Source organism: Lacerta agilis, chromosome 5 (assembly GCF_009819535.1).
Source record: "Lacerta agilis isolate rLacAgi1 chromosome 5, rLacAgi1.pri, whole genome shotgun sequence".
Classification (NCBI taxonomy): Eukaryota; Metazoa; Chordata; class Lepidosauria; order Squamata; family Lacertidae; genus Lacerta; species Lacerta agilis.
In genome coordinates, this window is record NC_046316.1 from 68,745,840 (window position 1) to 68,766,011 (window position 20,172).

Sequence of the window (20,172 nt, forward strand, 5' to 3'; positions counted from 1 at the left end):
TTCAAACCTTTTTTTATTAAAGTATGAATTCCTTTACATTGCAGAATAGTTTACATACATTGGAAAGCAATAAGCATATTATTTTCAAGAGGTGCAAGTCCTCCTCAGTATGTTCCCATGATCAATCTACATGCTGTGACACTGATCGCACACGCAGACACACATACACACACTCACACAAACATACAAAGTATACATATTCACACACAATGGAACAGACTGCTAGAGCTATCTGCTTTGATTAGCTTTCTTTTAAGGCTTCTGTAAGGTGCCCTCGTGCCCCTAACATTACCACGATTTATGAACAAGACTATATGTATAAAGGAGCAGCGTTATCTGCAACCTATTAATCAGCACTTGGCCTTTGAACATTATTTTAAAAAAAGAAACAAATAAACAACTTTCTCAAGTCATGAACCCTTTCATCTGTGACCAGAAAAGGGTTCTGGAAATATTAGTAGGAGGTTTTGAATCACAACAAATAATTTGCTTTCAAACCTGATCCCTTTCCATTGTAAGACACCCTGTGATCAAACTGGACATAAGAAATGATACCCAAGGAAGTGGGGGCAATATGGACATAGCTGGTGTCAAGACTGCTGTGGAACTAAGGGTCTCATGCCATGCCAGAACTGAGGGAAAGCATGTGAGGCAGCTTAACTATTAACTATCCAGGATCTTTATTTTGAAGCTATTTATATACTGCTTAATTACCAAAGTTTATCATTAATTACCAAATTACAATCTCTCACAATCTTCAGCAGTGGTTCGATCATCCCAGGCATTCAAAAACAGCTCACAATCAGGTCCCCCAGCTCCCCACCCTGCCTTCTGGTATCCCTGCAAGTTTGTATTTAAAAACTATAGGGCTAAAGTGAAAAATGAGTGGCTGCAGGTACATTAAAAAGGTAAAATAAAATATAGCATATGATTATAGTGTGTAAATATAAGCATCTTTGAATATTCAAACTGTGAAATGTGAGTTAATGTAGATTTTCAGGCTATTAATATAAAAGACTGCAGGTAGCTACTTCAATCTGGAGACAGTCAACAGGATTAGCAGTAGGCCACCAAATTGTATTTACTCTCTAGAAATGGATCCCATTTGCAACTGTATTAAGACTCTAGCAACAAATCCTAGCGGATTCTATCATTAGAATTGTTGAGTTGTTTCAACAAGCAAACTGAAATAATTTATTATCTTTATGAGACGAGCCTGAACTGTAAGGGTCAAAATGGGGCCGGAAGCTGCGGTTGAAGGTAAAATGGAAACACAAGTAGAAATGTTTTGTCACATTTTTAAACAGCAGCAGCAGATTTCAATGTGGTGCAGTTATTATAAAGATGCATATATTTTAGGGAATTTACTGAATTGCTTCTTTATGTTGAAAAGCTGATCAGTCACATGTTGGGTGCCCCATCACTCCCACATTGAACTGTTGCTTATTTATCTATATGCTTCTATTCCCAGGGCCATTTTCTGCTATTGCTTAACCAATTATGAGTTCAAGTCAGCCGTCGTCAGATTCCAATTCTTGAGACATTTCTTCAGATGAGCTATTCCTGTGGATCCGTCCATCGCTCTTCATGCTATGGAAAGTCTTCTTAAAGGCCTCCATCATGGCATGAGCCAACTTCTTGGCCTCTAACTTGCTCTCGCACTCCACGGCATGGCAGTCCATTTGGTAGGACAAATCATCATTGATCTCCCGATAAACCCAAGCAAAAATGTTTGGGCTGACATTGTGGTCGGCAGTGCAGTAAGCAATACGTGCAACTTGAAAGGTATCCATGTGGACAGTGGCCTCTCCTTTGAGGTCCAGATGATGAAGCCAAACTTGGAAGGGGCGGATTTCCAGAAGGGCATTAGCTGGGAAGACGTCCTCTCTGGCAAGCGTGTGCTTCTTCCACAACTCAATGACTGGTTTCTCCGTGCAACCTGACAAAAACTGCATCCCTGTTGTGGAAACTTTACCCAAATATGTAACCTAAGAAAAGAGATAGAAAGGAAAAGAAAGTTTGTCAACGGAAGTCTTTGGAATTTCAATTTCAACATGTTGTGATCTTTACACAGAACACCATTAGCATCACTTGAAAATTGTAGACCTATCTCAGCTCAAGCAATTTTTAGCTTGGGATTTTCAAAGCCTAGGTGATTGAATTAGAACTACTAAATTTACAGTACATCCAAATATTGCATCATCTAACAATTCTATTAAAAAGCTGAAGATTAAGCTACTGAGTTCATCCATATTAGTTTTGCAATGATCAAAATGTGCCCATTTTGTCTTCCAATTAGGCTTATGTACATATCATACAAGAATACAAATATCTGAAGCAGCATTTTCAAGTCTGAACTTATGTCTGCCTATCTTCCAATGATTGCTTCTAAATGTAGAAGTACAACAGAAGATAAACACTGTTCCTACTAGCTCTCAAATTTTATTCCTGTAATAGTGCTAAAATAATACATTCCAAGTGAACTGGTGTAACACAGTGAGTTAATTATACAATGTTGTGCATGTTTAATCAGAAGCAAGGCTCAATGAGTTCAAGAGGGTTTGCACTTACTTGGGAAGTGTTTTAGGAATGCAGCCTAAGACATGCTTAGTCAGGCATTATGCTTGAACAGGGAATCCTAATAAAAGTATGAGGAACTGAGTGGGAAGGTTTGAAGATAGTCAAACACACATAGAGACCCCCTTCAGAGCCTCTCACTCAACGTGGGAAGGTCAGACCAAGTGGGGATGGCATACACAGCTCTATGTCTCCTACTCCTGCTGGCATTCTGTGTTCAGAGGTAATGCCTAAACAAGCTACAAAGACCTGCAAATCTGAATGCTCATGGTTCAGTTCTTGTTTCTGCCACCAGGTAGAAACCCATTAGGCGGGTCTCTGGCAAACTGCTCTCTTTCAGTCTTTACAATATGGGGATAATACTCATCCACTTCACAGGGTTGTTATAAAAATCACAGCATGATGTTAAAAGTGCTCTACAGATGCTAATATTTATTATTATGTACATTGTGTTGTCTTTTTCAACATCTCAAATTAAAATATGATCGGTAAAAATAACCAGATGAGCAGGGTAGAAATAAATTACTACTACTACTACTACTACTACTACTACTACTACACCCCAGTTCACAACTCTAAAATATATAGTTTGGAACTAGTTAGTTACAAAGTCGACCTAAGCAGTTGCTTAGGGTGCCAGAATCTTAGGGGAAGCAGTGAAGTAGCAGCAGGTGCTGCATATGACAGAGTTAACTGGGAGTTCTGAAAGCAATGTGGAAAGGAAATAGAGCCATAGCTGGTGCTGGAGGAGAGAGGGTCAAAAGGGGTTGAAAGAGAATGGTATAGATAGAACAAGAGCTGGGCACAGAGATACATGCATGGCCAAGAGTTCTGCTTCATCTCTGGAAGAGGTTTGTGCTAGTGGGAAGTGGTTGGCATCATTTACCTATCCAGTCTTGGCCAAATTTTGAAATCATATTCTTTAACAGTGAGTTACAAATAACATTTTTGTGCAAAGTGAGGGTGACAAAAAGTAACCTCACTTGGGCCATTCCTAAGCTATTTAAGTCTAACATTGTGGCAGCCTCCAAATATGATTTGCCAGGCCATATGGGTTTGAACCAAACATGACACTATAATTGTGCAAGTACAGTTAATGTGTTTTTTGGGTTAAGTAAACAGCAGCCTTTGTGATGCTAGGGTAGTTTTGGGACCATTAGGGGAGAGGAGGGGAATTTTTCTGTCCCTGAAAAAAATCCCCTGAAATGCAAACAACATTTTTGGAGAAGCAATTTTTGTCAGACCACAGCAGAAGCAGAAAGAGGCTACTATATTAAAAATGTGCACGTTAATTACATTCATGTAATTAGCATAATGTTTAGTATTGCTACTCTTTTTTATGGGGTCTACTCATTCCACATCCCAAGCAACTAACTGCTGTAAGAGTTCACTATAAATTTTCCTTTTCTATTTTTTTGGCTTTAAAAAGTTCCTCGTTATAAAAATAGCTTTGAACAGCAATGTGTTTACATTGTGCAAAATCATTAAATACTAATGTAACATGCAAGGCCTCAGCATGAAAACAACTCTCAGAATTTCTGCAGGAGTTGTTTGTGTTACACTCAGAGACCCAAATAATTAAAGAATAAGCTTACAAAATATTATTGGAAATCCATCCTGGTTCATTCCCTCTCTGCCAAAATGCAAGGAAATCACAAAATGAAAAGCCTTAAGAAGTCTTCTATAACGTCACACCTATAAGCATCTTATATTTGGGGCAACCCAGGGAATTGCAACAGATAAAATTATTAACAAGGCTCTGGACCTTTATTTCCTATCGCTACTCCAATCAATTAAGCTTCCATAGCCTTATGGTGTTACTAAGAGTTCAAGCGGTTCTCTTCCTGCCCCCTCCAAACAGTCTCACAGATGCTGAAGTTGTTGCAGGTTTTCGAGTCTATAGTTTAGAAAATAAGATAAATCTATAAACTGCCATGTTTGTAACCTTCAGCTTATTCTCTGCAGAGCCAATCTCATACATTTCATTCTTACATGAGTTACCCAAAAGAAGTTTGATACCACAAACAGCAGTATGCACTGGAAGTCCATGACAATTGTTGACCATGGAGGACTCAGTCCTCAGAGGCCAGGCCAGGGTAAGGCAGTGGGGCTGGCTGGTCCGATTGCCAAAATAAGGCAGCTTCTCCCCAAAAGAAGCACATGAAATAAAGTACCACAAAATTAGTCTTCAGGTATCTTAACAGACTAAAATATTTATTAAGGCATAAGGTTTTGTGGACTACAATTTTTTTTTTACTTTTTTACTTTTGAGCCTGTAGAGTTTCAAAATTCTGAAACACAAGCAAGAAACATTTTGGCGATCTTATGCAGCATACGGCTCTTACACTGAACATAGTGGGACTTAATTCTGAGTAAGCATACAAGGGATGGCACGGCACAGATTGAGTATATAAGAAATTATAAGTTGCAAATGTTTGCATGTTACCACAGATTTTTATCTTTTCTGTAACATCAGAAATCTGGATCTTCCAGTGAAATTGAAAGGCAGCAGTAGGTTCAAAAGAGAAATATTTTCTTCACGCAGCACATCATGTGGTGCTGGCCACTGGCTTGCACACCCTTTTAAGTGTGTTTAATCAAAGCAGGGTTTGAGACCCAAAGCCCTTTCCTGTTGTTAGCCTCCACAACTTCAGGTTATTCAGAGGGAGACAGTCTATGAACCTGGAGGTTCTATATACAGTACTGGCTATATACTTGTATATTCCATATACAGTCGTACCTCAGAAGTCAAACGGAATCCATTCCGGAAGTCTGTTTGACTTCCAAAATGTTCGGCAACCAAGGTGCGGCTCCTGCAGCCAATCAGAAGCCATGGAAACTGCGTCGGATGTTCAGGTTCCAAAGAGCGTTCACAAACCGGAACACTCACTTCCAGGTTTGTGGCGTTCAGAAGCCAAAACGTCCGATTCGCAAGGCGTTCGGGATCCAAGGTATGACTACAAGCTTTCCATCTCCAGGTTTGGATGACGTCTACCTTTGAATATGCTGAAGGAAGAGAGAAGAACAACAGAACCGGGTTCTTGGCCTCATACCCTGTGTATAAGCTTCTTGATGCATCTGGTGACATTGTGGAAAGCAGGATAATGGACTAGATGACCTTTGGATTGATCCAGTCTGGTCACTCTTATATTCAAAGGAACTCCCCCATCACCACTATTTAAAATAAAATATTTGTTTTTACTTATGTTTTGCCAAGTCCTAGTTTTTTACTAACCCAACCTCATTGCTTCAAGAACCGAAGCAAACTCCACTGTCCTGAAGTAGCAATATTTTTATTTTGTATACTATACAACAGACAGAAAAATAAAGCTTTTTTTTTTACCCCACTTGTCATTGTTATTTTGTACACAAACACAAGCCTTAATGTGTGAAGTCTATACTCAGGTTCAGGTTGTACTTAGTCAAATGAGAGGCACGTTAACTTTGTAAAGGGAAGTCCAGGACTGTTTGCAAGAAGGCATTCAAACAGCTACATGCTGCATGCACCTGTTCCAAAGAGCAAGTTTTGGTCTATGTTTACCTGCAATTGGAAGCCATTTTGAATCCATATTGTGGTCAGAATCTTTTCAAAATTTCACTGATTTCTATGTCTTATTTTGGTTTCTTAGAATTCCCAAGCAGTGCCAAGTATGAGGCTGCTAGTATTTTATAAGCCAACATTGCTGATTTCTGTAATGCTTTGTTCTTACGAATGAATTTCATATAGCGAGGGAATACTTTTTTAAAAGCACAAAACACATAAAGTATCCATGTGTTATACATATATTCTATCAACACACCATAAAATAATATTGAGCACTGCGTCTTAGCAGGATTAATTCTTCAAAACCAGTAAAAACGACAGAAACCTGCACAATTTAATAGTCACCAGGTAGGAGAATCATCCAAAGTGTATGATATCCAATTCCCCAACACCCACAGGTGTTTGGTTCAGTACGACAAGCAATTGCACAAGGCAATCCAGCTATATATAAATATAAAACCAGAGCCCTTGCAATACACTTTTGCTTCCAGAGAAGAAGCAAAATAAGTTGTTTCCCTTCTCCATCCCACATACAATAACCGCTCAGACTGGCAGTTGAATCTGCTTTCACTTGGGTAACCAGACAGCATCCTCATCCACACTCAAATGCAGCACATGAGCTGGGGAGCATAGGGCAGGTTGCATGGCACACACAGCTCTGTATTCCAACACCTTGCCATCAGTTACTTCCTGCTCCTCCTGCCCCCTGCTCCCTCCAACAAATGCTGCATTGCAGACATGATGGCAGTGTGTGTCACACGAGCAAAGCAAGACAGGGCATGCCAGCTGGAGTGGGTGGCCTGTACCGGATGCATCTGCCTGCCCACTCAGCCAAGATTTCTCCTCTGCAACAGTGCTGATTGTGATGCATTGGGAGAAAACTCGCTGAGCCAGCTAGCATGGGCCAGCAACAAGGCATTAGTGTTGATGCTGGGGCACCAGCTCAGGAGAATGGGAATATCTAGATGATCCCATTGCTGCCCTCCCCAGCGATCTCTCTGCCTAATGGTACTGTTGGAACCAAAAGTCATAATTCAACGGAGTAGGACCGTCAGTGGAGGGTGGCAACGGTGGACTGCTTTGTTTTGTATCACACTTCTCAGAAAGAGATCCAGTATAAAGTCCAAGTCATCAGACTTGGTGTACAACCAATGCCAATTTCATGTGAGCGAACAGTCAAGTCTCTCACTGACTTCTTTGAGAATCTGAGAGATGATTTGTCTATTGTACCATCTCTTAGTAGGTTTAGTAGATGATAGGTGTCGTATGATAAAGGAAACTGAGGGGGGCACACCTAAACAGCATTTTATTAAATTTCAGTAATAAAGAGCTTTTTATTATCTCACTGTTCTCCGCATATGAAAATATTGCTTTATTATATCCTGTAGGTTGAGATCTCCATATAGTTTTTGAAAGGGTGTGTAAAAAGAAGGCATCCCACGCAACTTTCCTGGCATACTAAAGTTGTCTATATTCTTTCTGCCCTTTCTCCTGTCAAATGGGATTTTCTATCCAAGTCTTTTCCCTACTGGCAAGCTTCTACAATGATCTCAAACACAGCTGCACTTTCAACTAGTAATAGTTATTAGGTGCATGTGAATATGCTAACCTTTAGGGGGAAAGCAAAATCCATGTCAAGGAAGATTTCATTTCTCATGTAAACCTTGTAACAGAGTATGAATATTTGACTCAAGGTGCAATCTGCAAAAAGACTGCAGTATCTAGAGCGTTTGTTGTTGTTCTTTTCACCAGGATTGGTGAAAAGGGTATTTGGCTTACAGAGACTTAGGGCACAATTTCAACCTAAATGAAATCAATGAGAATTTGCTATTAATTTAAACAATAACATGATTTTTGCATCAAAATCAACCTGTTTGCAATATGTTTGACAAACAGAGGATGACCGTAACTCACACTACAATACCTATGTAGCATTTCTGTGGCCTCCTTTTTGCATTAGTCACGTGAAAAAGCAAAGGGTGTGGAAAGGGACTGTGAGGCTGCACCCTTGGCCCTACAACCACTCATACACAGGCCAGAACTTGAGGGGCAGAGGGGGCTCATTGGCATAGGCCTGCGATTTTGAGGGCGCCTACCCCAAGTCCCAGTGGTAGAGGTGAAGGGGGAATCCTTTGGTAAATATTATTGCTCATGCATGGCTCCACCCTCCCTGCCCTGTCCCACCACCTGAGAAGGATGGAAAGCCTTTGAGCAGACTACTCTAGGGTCATGGAACCCTGCATGACTGAGTTCCAGGATGTGGGGAAGTCTACATTTGTAGGCCTTCCTGCTTCTGTCATCAATGCTAATATGTGGACAGTAGAGGAGGCAGCCACACATCACTGGGGATGGGGGCAGAGGTATAGCCCAGAAGATGCATTCTATGTGCTTTGCATGTCCAATGCAAGTAATATGTGAAGGGTTTGTGGCTTCATGTGGTTTTGCTTCCACACTGCTGAGCTCTCAGCAGAACATAACTAAGAGAGGCTAGAAGACAGACCTGACTATGAATCATGCCTCTTTATTCTGATCTTTGACAGAGAGTCTCTTGTGTGTCCCAAAAATGCCTCAGATACCTTTTCAGAAGCTGTGCCTAGGCTTTAGCACACCCTCCTAAGAGAAGCCTGCCTTGCTGACCACTCTATTGGCCTCTAACCACAATATAAGACTTTCCTTTTTGAGCAGGATTTTGGTGAAATGGTTTCAATTTCTTGGAAGCTGTTTTAAGTGTTTTCTCTGCTGCTTTTAGACTATTGCTTTAAACTCTGCTTTTCTGTAGTTTTTAATTCCCATGATCCCCAGTGAGTCTTCCCTAAAGTCTTCCGATTAAAATTTTAAATCATCAGGCCCATAGAACCCTCCTGTTCTGTATGCGGCTGCCACAGATTCCACCTGTTTGTGCCAGTGGTTTCCACCTATTATTTGCAACACCTGCATAACTTTTTCCATGAAATCATGAGTTTAAAAAAACAAAACAAAACTCCCAAAGGCAATCACTACATATAGGCTGGATCTAAACACATCAAAGAAGTGTTTAGTGTTGTAAAATTAAACAGGGAAAACAGTTAGAGAAAGACAGGACTCCATGTCGCCATCTGGTGGTACAATGTTATATCGCAATACAACGCATATAAATCACTTTTTCTTTACCAGACTAGCTGAGTCCACAGTAATCCAAGTTTATGCACCAACTTCCAGTGCTGAAGAAACTGAAATTGATCAATTCTATGAAGACTTACAACACCTTATAGAAATGACACCAAAGAAGGATGTTCTTCTCATTATAGGGGATTGGAATGCTAAAGTAGGGAGTCAAGAGATAAAAGGAACAACTGGCAAGTTTGGCCTTGGAGTTCAAAATGAAGCAGGGCAAAGGCTAATAGAGTTCTGTCAGGAGAACAAGCTGGTCATCACAAACACTCTTTTCCAACAACACAAGAGACGACTCTACACATGGACATCACCAGATGGGCAACATCGAAATCAGATTGATTATATTCTCTGCAGCCAAAGATGGAGAAGCTCTATACACTCAGCAAAAACAAGACCTGGAGCTGACTGTGGCTCTGATCATCAGCTTCTTATAGCAAAATTCCAGCTTAAACTGAAGAAAGTAGGAAAAACCACTGGGCCAGTAAGATACAATCTAAATCAAATTCCTTATGAATACACAGTTGAAGTGAAAAACAGGTTTAAGGACTTAGATTTGGTGGATAGAGTGCCTGAAGAACTGTGGATGGAGGCTCGTAACATTATACAGGAGGCAGCAACGAAAACCATCCCAATGAAAAAGAAATGCAAGAAAGCAAAGTGGCTGTCCAATGAGGCCTTAAAAATAGCGGGGGAGAGAAGGCAAGCAAAATGCGAGGGAGATAGTGAAAGATACAGGAAATTGAATGCAGATTTCCAAAGAATAGCAAGGAGAGACAAGAGGGCCTTTCTAAACGAGCAATGCAAAGAAATAGAGGAAAATAACAGAATGGGAAAAACCAGAGATCTGTTCAAGAAAATTGGAGATATGAAAGGAACATTTCGTACAAAGAATACCACAATTAAGGACAAAAGTGGAAAGGACCTAACAGAAGCAGAAGACATCAAGAAGAGGTGGCAAGAATACACAGAGGAACTATACCAGAAAGATATAGAGGTCTCATACACCCCAGGTAGTGTGGTTGCTGACCTTGAGCCAGACATCCTGGAGAGTGAAGTCAAATGGGCCTTAGAAAGCCTTGCTAACAACAAGGCTGCTTTCAGGCCATTCTGTTGTAATTGGGTATTTTACTATTTGTTGTAGAGAGGACAAAACCAGACATACACAATGCTAGACACACTGAATGGGCAAAAGGTAGAATATGTACTACAGCTGGACCATGGGCCACTGTCTGCTGAGTTCCTTAGTGAAAATAGGAGGCTGCCTTATGAAGAAGCTCAGTATTGTCTACAATTCTACACCAACTAGCAGTGGCTCACCAGGGGACATTCCCAGCCCTACTTGAAGATGCTGGGCCATGGACCTGAGATCTGCTGCATGGAAAGCACTGACTTTTAACCCTTCCTTTAGTGCCTGCTGGTTGTGGAATTCTTGCAAGGTGTTTTAAGAATACAAGTGTCATATTGGATCAAAACTCTTTGCGGAATTAGGATCACTTACTACACAGAAGAAATAGAAAATATGGTACTAGAGCATGTGCTGGCAGCTCAGCTCCAGAGGTCTCTGGAGGAGACTGATTATCTAGATCCATTTCAATCTGGTTCCAGGCCTGGTTATGGGACAGAGATGGCTTTGGTCACCTTGGTGGATGACTTACGCCAAGAACTGGACAGGTGGGAGTGTGTTCCTGTTGGTTCTGCTGGATCTCTTGGTGGCTTTCAATATCATTGACTATATGGTATCCTTCCAGGCTGCGTTGCTGGGAGAGGACTTGGAGGCACTGTTTTGCAGTGGTTCCATTCCTTCCTGGAGAAGCAAATTCAGAAGATGGTGCGGGGGGTGAGGGGTGAGGTGGGGATGGACGACTCCTGTTCAGTGGCATTAATGGAAGCAATATGCTGTGGTGCAGTAATAAGTGTCATTAAAACAACGCAGCAATTAAAACATGAGACTCGGATAAAGAGGTCAACCAGGTGTGTCTTCAAGAGCTAACAGAATGCCAACACAGATGGGGTGTCTCTTATTTCAGCAGGGAATGTATCACATTCACTGAAAAAGCCCACCTCCATGTCAGCAACCTTATCTCATGGGAAGGAGGACAGGATACAAATGGAATAGGCAGGCAAACCAAGAAATAAACATATTCACTCATAGTTTTTGGGCCCAGCTCTTTGTCATGGGTACTGTATCACAGTTCTTAGAAGAAAATTTAAATGAGTGCAACTTTGATTTCAGGTTCAACATGGAGATGTAAGTTGACAAAAAACACTTAAAGGGGTTAAGGGAGATTAAACCTCTTTCCCTTCCTGACAGCCAAATTAATTCCTCCTGCTTTCATTGCGGCTTGGTCATTATTACTAATTTTGCTTGGATTGGGGTCACAAGGTTAGCTCCCACACATTTGATTCTGGCACCTAGGAGTTGAAACTCAGGCTTCCAGATTTAATTTATTGCTTTGATCTGTATATGTGAATGCTTACATTTGTCTTTTCAGTTGCTTAGAGTGCCTTGCCAAATGGGTAAACTATAAATTGTTGAAACAAATCAAATTTGGTTCCCAGCTGCAACAAAACTTAATTAAGTACACGTAGCTTATTTGCTCACATGCAGCCCTTGTTATTTCCCCTTCCTATCTCCTCCAGTGCTGAAGCTTAGATTGTAAACTCCTCATGGCAGGGACCCATCTTTTTGATTTTGTTACTGCGTGAATCACTAATTGCATCGCCAGTATTAAAGGGTTTGTCTGCTTTAACACAATATAGTACAAGAAACCCACAGTGCTCCTGTTCCCTGTCTACTCCCAGCTTTGCACTGGCATTCAGTTCTGCACTCAACTGTTGTACTGGACTGGATGGTTGTAATTGGAGAACAGCAATAATAGGCTTTGTATCTCTTTTAGCAGAATCTATGTGAACACAAACCTATAATATATAGCTACATCATAAATTTTACAATTAAAAAACAACAACCATGGATCTATTGACAAAGTGTTTGATCTTAGAAATTATGTGCAGAAGGCAGAATTCTAAAGCACATGCCCAGGCACCAGTCTTCAACTGGTGTGCTGTGTCTGGAGCTAAGATGGAGTGCATTCATTGAACATGGCGCCACCTCTGCTTTGGTAAAGGAAAGAGGGAGGAAAGCGGAGGGAGAAGAAGAAGAAGAGTTTGGATTTGATATCCCGCTTTTCACTACCCGAAGGAGTCTCAAAGCGGCTAACATTCTCCTTTCCCTTCCTCCCCCACAACAAACACTCTGTGAGGTGAGCGGGGCTGAGAGACTTCAGAGAAGTGTGACTAGCCCAAGGTCACCCAGCAGCTGCATGTGGAGGAGTGTAGACACGAACCCGGTTCCCCAGATTACAAGTCTACTGCTCTTAACCACTACACCACACTGGAGAGGGATGCTCAAAACTGATCTTTAGTTCCTGGTTGCTGTTTTAAATTTTCATAGGTTCAATCTACCTTGCTCTGGGCAAGTCAGTTGGAGACCTTGGGAACTTTTATTAAAATGTGCGCAGTCAAAGAGTGACTATAAGACAGATGACTTACACATTTCTTTCTCCATTGTGGAGTGTAACTGCACTGTAACTGCAATGCGGCTGCAGCTTTTAGCCAGCCTGTGCCTACTTTTATTGCTGGGCTGAACTGGTTTTGTTCATGTCAATATATTCTGATCTGCCTGGACTGGCTTGATCAAACAGTTGCAACCACAGAACTTCAAGTGGTTGCAACAAAATCTAATTCCAGAACTCTGTCACTGTTGGGTTTCAGTTGTCTGTAGTTACCCAGCCAGCTCACCCCATACAATTCTCCCATACCTTTAGGACAAGGTGGTTTATAAATGAAGACTTTGAAAGTGGACGTCGAGGTAACTTCATTTTTCTTGAAATGTAGTGATTAACATTCAGCATGACACTATTCTGCACATCAAGCAAGCACTTATGAAACGTTTCATGAAATATAAGAATACTTGGTATATGTGCATCGCTTGAACATGTGCATCTCTCTACACAGTGAGAATAAGAGCTGCTTATTTATTGGGTAGCAAAGTCCCTTGCTTCCCACAGACAGTAATTATTTGTTGTCAATTCAGCTTTTTTTCATAACTGTGCAACATATTCAAACTTGATTTTTGTTCCTGTTGCAAGTTCTTAAAATTACTGTAGTTTTAATCTACTGCTTTCTTTAACCATATCATATTTTATAGTCTTGCAGTAATTGCATATGGATGAAAGTATATCCATTTTGCATATAAAGTACTGTAGCAAAGAAAGAAAGTGAGCCATATTGGCTGAAATTTCAGATCCAGTGTATTAATAATCATCTGCAGTAGTGTCACAAGGTCTGAAGAAAGTAAAACAGTAAAACCAAGCACTTTGGAAAGTTTTGTGCTGTGTAAGGCAAGCCCACCACTGGTCTCTGGTTTCTATGAAACTATATTGAAGCCCAGAACCTAAGCATTTTTTCTAAGGCAGGTGGTGAGATCTCCAGCATAAGACATTAATTGTATCAGCTAAAGTCTTTTCCTCCCTCACTTATCTGAATCATGAGCTTAACACAATTCCAGTGAGATTTTTAAACAAAATATTTATTTATTTTATTCTCAGATTTGGATGAGAAAGAGGTAGAGGCACTGCCACTCGAAGAGATACAAGAAAACAAACTCAAAAGAGGAAACAACTCCTATCTTATAAACAGAGGAAGGCAAAGTGATTACTTTACTCACGGAGTTGCGTGTTTAGACCTTTAAGCCTCCCCAAATAAATTCACACAAGAGACAGATATTTGGTTTGGTTTTTGGCAGAATTTAGGCAACAAATTTATTGATTACAATCAAGTGAGTGGTTGCATAGGTTCTGGTTAGACTATCTCCCTGCACCCTTACAGGCAGCCCTGTCTCAGAGGCACGATCGTAGGAGAGACAAGAATGAACACCAGGGACAGCTGCTGGTAGGGGTACCTATCAGCCGCCCCGATGTCCCCTGGACTCGGGCATCGGCTGGACCCCTTTCGGGGACCGACAAACCAATGAGTCCCTGGATTCCTGTACCGGAATATCCTGCATTTGCATAGGCATGGCCACATCACGTGCCATGCCTATCACCTGCAACTTACAAGTTGTGACTAATTGCTATGCGGCAGGCAAAAACCCAAATGGCACCAGCCAATCAGCCAAGTGGGGAAAATTCCTACCGTGCCCCTGTCCCAACGACAGACGACACACGACGGCATAGCAAGGTCAACACAAGCCCTAAATATAGGGAGAGGTGGGTGGGTATTCCAATGCGTTAGGCCCCAAAAAGGAAGCTCAGCAGCCTCGCATGGGCTTAAATAGGTCCCATGTTGCTGCATTTTACGACGCCCCATTGGTCAGATTTCACCCCAGCAACACAGGACCGACCTATCAGGAGTTGTGGCCTTGATCTGCAATTACCCCCACAACACTGGGTCGGGTTGCCGGTCGCACCGCAACACGTGCCCTCTTTTAATGGAGGACCTGATTTATCTGGATATGCACTTCTGCAGGCTAGGCAAAGGGATTTTGGAGACTGCTGGTGGAATAAGTAGCATACTCATCCGTTAGTGCAAGTTCTGCATCATCTTTTAAAAAACGGGACACAACTACTGCAGATCAACACTTATATGTGCGCATTGGTAATGAGATTTGTTGCACAAATGCAGATGTGTTTTAAACAATGGCAAGAGATTCTTCATCAATGAATCAGGTGTCTAGATTACCGGTATTTTTCTTAGTCCCATTACATCCTTTCCCCAGCTTGTTATTCCACTTATTTTTCAACTTATACTACCAAACACAATTAAGCGTTCAAACACCCGCTCTGGATCCAGAATACACATTACAACTATGCACTGATATACAGCAAGAAAGCCCAGCCCCTCTCTTCATTTTGCTCTTGTCAAATGGCACCAGCACATAATTTGCCATGTCAGCCAGGCTCTTGATGTGTGAAGACTGTAGATATTGTGGCTGTCAGTGATGAAGTCTGAAGTGATTTATTTCTGAGGCATTAAGAGGGTGGCGCGGGAGACAAAGGCACTTTATAAAAATGACACCTCGGTAATACAAAGGTATTCTCCTTTTGTCTCTGTTGCCAAATTTGTCTAGCTTTGAGTCAAAACAAAGGGCTGCTACTCTCACAGCACATAAATGACTCAACTTGTGACACCCACAACATCCTCTTGGTACTTTGCATGCTGAACAATGTCAGGAAGGATCAACAAATTTGTGAAACATTTTCAGTCCATAGACTTTTGGGAAACAACACTAATGACAAGAAAATAACGCTGAGAAAGAAAAGACACACAAACCAAGAAGTATAATCAGCTCATTTCCCCTTATGTTAATGTGAACAAAGATACCAGAAATAATCACACATTGAAACTTCAGTAGGTAGATTTCTAAAATGCAGCACTGTGTGTGATCTTTATAATAAGAAAGGAAATAATCATTTAAGTTTCCTGCACCTTCCTGATTTCATTCATTTAAACTTTCACCTGAAGTTACAAAGCATCCTGATTCACATGTTAAATTAAAATACTATATTCCCCAGTATTGTTGTTGGGACTTCATGTGCTCAAAAGAATGGAGATATTTGGGGGAAAGAACTTGATCATGGAGTTGACAGTGAGTTTATCTTAGAATCAGCAATATTGCACCACACAGGCAAGCTGTACATTAAAAACCCAGCTTCAGTTTGTAATATATTGAGGGGGTGGGGGCAATTTACATACAGTGTGCCAGATCCAGGAAATCCTGCTGGAATCCTTTGATGATAAGAGAAGTGAAGCAACGTTCCCCTCATGCTGGTTTCCCATCTCTTTTCGAACGCTCCGCCAGTCCCAACAGCTTCCACCATGATGGCTGCTGCCTCATCACAAAACAGCAGGTTCCATATTTGAAGCAATAGAAAAGCTTAATTTAATACTAGGAACCTAACCTGCAAAAGCGGGATATGTTCTGCATTGCAGAAGATTTTAGGAACATTACAGGACAGGGTAGAGAAGCCTGGGCAGGAGGCTGTACATTTGTGCAAAACCATCTTTCTACAGCGAACAGAAAATGGTATTTATGAGCAACGACATGCAGAATACGGTTCAGCTGAGGACTCATCTCTGGCCTTCTAACTTCACCCCCAGGACCTTTGGTGGCTGGTGCCCCCTGGGGACTTGTAGGGCAGAAGGCAGAGAGACCAATGCTATGTGGAGCCAGCACCAACTAATTCTAGTTGTATTCCCATCCTCCTCCATGCTGTGTTCTACAAAAGCAACACTGAGACGTTCTGATTTCACCCTAATGGACCAGCCTCAATTGCCCAAAACACCTCTCACACAAATATTTTGCAAAGTAAAGGACGGTCATATCATAGTTAAAACACAGGATAAATGGAGCTGCTTATTATTTTTAAGTAACATAACTCAGGAAAGAAGAAATGAATTCATTATCTTATGGGTTTAAAAAAATCTGAACCATCTGAGAAAATAGCTAACTGTCCCAGTTCCTGGTGTTTTGCTGCTAATAGTGCATTTAGTCCAATCCAGTTGTTTGCACCAATTAAGACAGAAATTATGCGAATTTCCTGTGTTAAGGTCTGAAACAGAATGAACTACTAAAGAACACCAAGCTCACCCCTAAAATAGAAGGGCTGACCAAGAAAATATATTCATCTTTAATCTGTTCCAGAGACAACAATACCTAGCACAGCTGTAAGTCTATGGAACCGGGTCATCTGTTACAGTAACATTCCCACAGCGTAAGTCAGGACTCTGCCATTCAGATTTAATCATCATCTTCTCTAACCCCACAGCATGTTCTGAACACTTTTTTCATACTCAAATAAACTAATCTCTCTGGTATTGCGGAGGTCACTAGCTTTACAAGAGACTGAAAACTCATTTTCATGTTTTGTCTGATCCCAATTTCAACTGCAGGGAAGTTCACTGGTCAATTCTGCATCTGATCAACACTACATGCATCAAGAGTTATGGAAGCAAACATATTAGAGATATTGGACATAGAGGAAAATTAGTAACGTACATCACATGTGCATACATTAAAGATTTCAATCAACCAAATTCATTAAGTTGATACTTGGCTTACTGGGGGTGGGTGGGATGGTGATCTTTATTTCTTGGATTTTAGTCAAAAACAAACCAACTGAAGTTTGGGCTGGATTGTGCTGGCCAATCAAATAAATTTGCGGGCATCTGTACCTTTGATACATGAGAAAGACAAGGTGCAAGGATTCACATTACATGTTACAAACACAGAATGATTTCTTTTAAGGCTGATCGCCGAAGAATTGATGCTTTTGAATTATGGTGCTGGAGGAGACTCTTGAGAGTCCCATGGACTGCAAGAAGATCAAACCTATCCATTCTGAAGGAAATCAGCCCTGAGTGTTCACTGGAAGGACAGATCCTGAAGCTGAGGCTCCAATACTTTGGCCACTTCATGAGAAGAGAAGACTCCCTGGAAAAGACCCTGATGTTGGGAAGGATGGAGGGCACAAGGAGAAGGGGACGACAGAGGACGAGATGGTTGGACAGTGTTCTCGAAGCTACCGACATGAGTCTGACCAAACTGCGAGAGGCAGTGGAAGACAGGAGTGCCTGGCGTGCTCTGGTCCATGGGGTCACGAAGAGTCGGACACGACTAAACAACAAATGCCTGATCATTAGATGAACATTATAATGATCTACTTTGTTTATTACTATGATAATAGCTTGCAGCAAATTATGACCATTTTATATATGAGCTATGATGGCAGGGAAAATAAAAGCTCAAAACCTTCTGCACTGATTTAGAACTAAAGTGAAATGCAGCTCTACAAATTATGAGTGTACACATTAATTTAAGCATCATTCCTATTATACCTATTTGCTCCATATAATGATTACTTCTGTTGCAACTGGGCACAAAGCCCTAATTTAAAAAGAGACAATCTCTTTATATAGAACAATCAAACTTATTCTAGGTACTTGTAAAAATCTTTAATGCAGAGTTTACTTTAAAAACCCACAAAACAACAGATACTCTTTTTTGGCCCACCTCAGTAAGAATAGATTGGATTTAGCTAGCCCTAATAATCTGCACAGCATTTTCCTGCATAAATATTCTGGGCATAATGCCTTGGCATTTCAAATGAACTTCTGTAGGAGATGTTCCCATTAGATGGTGCCTTATGTTTTCATTTTGCTGTTCCAAAGTGTAAAGGCCAAGAAACTGGACAGTAATTACATGACAAACAACACTCATTTGAAATTCATTATTGCAAACAGCTTAGGCAGATCACTCTAGAACAGTGGTGGCGAACCTTTTAGAGACCGAGTGCCCAAACTGTAAACCAAAACCCACTTATTTATCACAAAGTGCCCAAACTTGTTGAGCTTTTTTTGGGGAGCTGCCGACCAAAGTTTTGGTCGCACAAAAGTTGCTTTGCTTTGGGGGGGCGCTCCGAAGCTGCTGAGCTTTTTTTGGGGGGGAGAACAGAAATAAATGACAAATAATACCTTCGCTAGAATTAGGGTTAGCATCCAGGATCCAGGAGGTCTCCAGGAATCCAAGTAAGTGGTGGTTTCGTTAGGCGGGAGGGCGTCGTGAGCTCCCACGGTCGGCAGCGGTGTGTGAGGGCGCAGGGCCCTGCCACCGCCCTGCTCGTTGTGGGGCTTCCCGCTGGGGGCCTCCCGCTGGGCCCGTCGGGCGGCGGGAGGCTCTGCGTCGGCCGCGCTGCAGCCTTTTCTTTTTGCTGCGGGCCTCCCCTAGGCCCGGGAGGGCAGGGGAGGGAGCCCAGCATCGGCCGCACCGCGGCCTTTTTCCAGGTGTCGTCGGGTCTCCCGCTGGGCCCAGGAGGGCAGCGGGAGGCTCTGCATCGGCCGTGCGACGGCCTTTTCTTTTGCCGCGGACCTCCCCTAGGCCCGGGAGTGCGGGGGAAGGAGCCCAGCATCGGCCGCGCCGCGGCCTTTCTCGTGTGTTTCGGCGGCGGCGTTTGAGGGCGCTGGGCCCTGCCGCCGCCACCGCTCGTCGTCGGGCCTCCCGCTGGGCCTGGGAGGGCAGCGGGAGGCTCTGCACTGGCTGCACCGCGGCCTTTTCTTTACCATGGCAGGCTGCGGGAGCCCCAGGATTGGGCTGCTCGGCGGCCAATTGACTGCTGGCGGCGCGGGGGGGTGATCAATCGCCGAACACAATCTCCAGCGACTAGCAAAAAAAAAGTAAAAGTTCAAGGTTTCAACAGCAGACGCAAGCCTGGGGAAAAAACAATAACAACAGCACGGATGGGCCGATGGTGCGCGTGCCAGCAGTGAGGGCTCTGCGTGCCAGATGTGGCACGCGTGCCATAGGTTCGCCATCACTGCTCTAGAATGATTAGTCATTAACAGAATTTTTATAGCTGTAAAACTATTCAGTATTAACCTTCATACAGTAAGGGGGAAACAAATACTTGTAGCAACTTCTATATAAGAAATAGTCTAAAAATGGGATGCTCCTATCAGTGGCCTCTGCCACTGATGCCATAATGGTACATATCAGTGATGTCATGCTGAGATGCCATAATGGTTTTTAACAGCAGAGTGAAAGGATGGTATAGGAACACAAGCAATTTCTATGAACAGTAAAAATGTCCTGCTTTGAACATTAAAAGGAACTGAACTCAACTGCATGTAAAAAAAACATTCATTTGTACAGGTATTAAATGTTTCAAATTGCAGGCCACTGGATTTGGCTCTTTCCAATACTAAGATATGTTTGCAACAAAGGTTTTGGAAAAGACAGGAATTCAGTCCACTGAAGCATAACTCTTTGCATTTATTTTAGTCAGTTGTCATGTGGACAGTTACCGGTAATAAACACTCTGGCAAATGATTAGGAAATGGTAGTT

General features: G+C 42.0%; 1 protein-coding gene across 2 annotated transcripts in view; it reads right to left on the minus strand.

Moving 5' to 3' along the window:
* The window catches only part of PID1 (phosphotyrosine interaction domain containing 1), an 89,907-nt gene continuing 69,735 nt past the window's right edge, over positions 1 to 20,172 (minus strand). For both annotated transcript variants that reach the window (XM_033150335.1, XM_033150334.1), the window contains one exon: positions 1 to 1,988. In XM_033150335.1, coding sequence (XP_033006226.1) covers positions 1,512 to 1,988 — 477 coding nt within the window. In that variant the 3' untranslated portion in view covers positions 1 to 1,511. The remainder of the gene's footprint in view (positions 1,989 to 20,172) is intronic.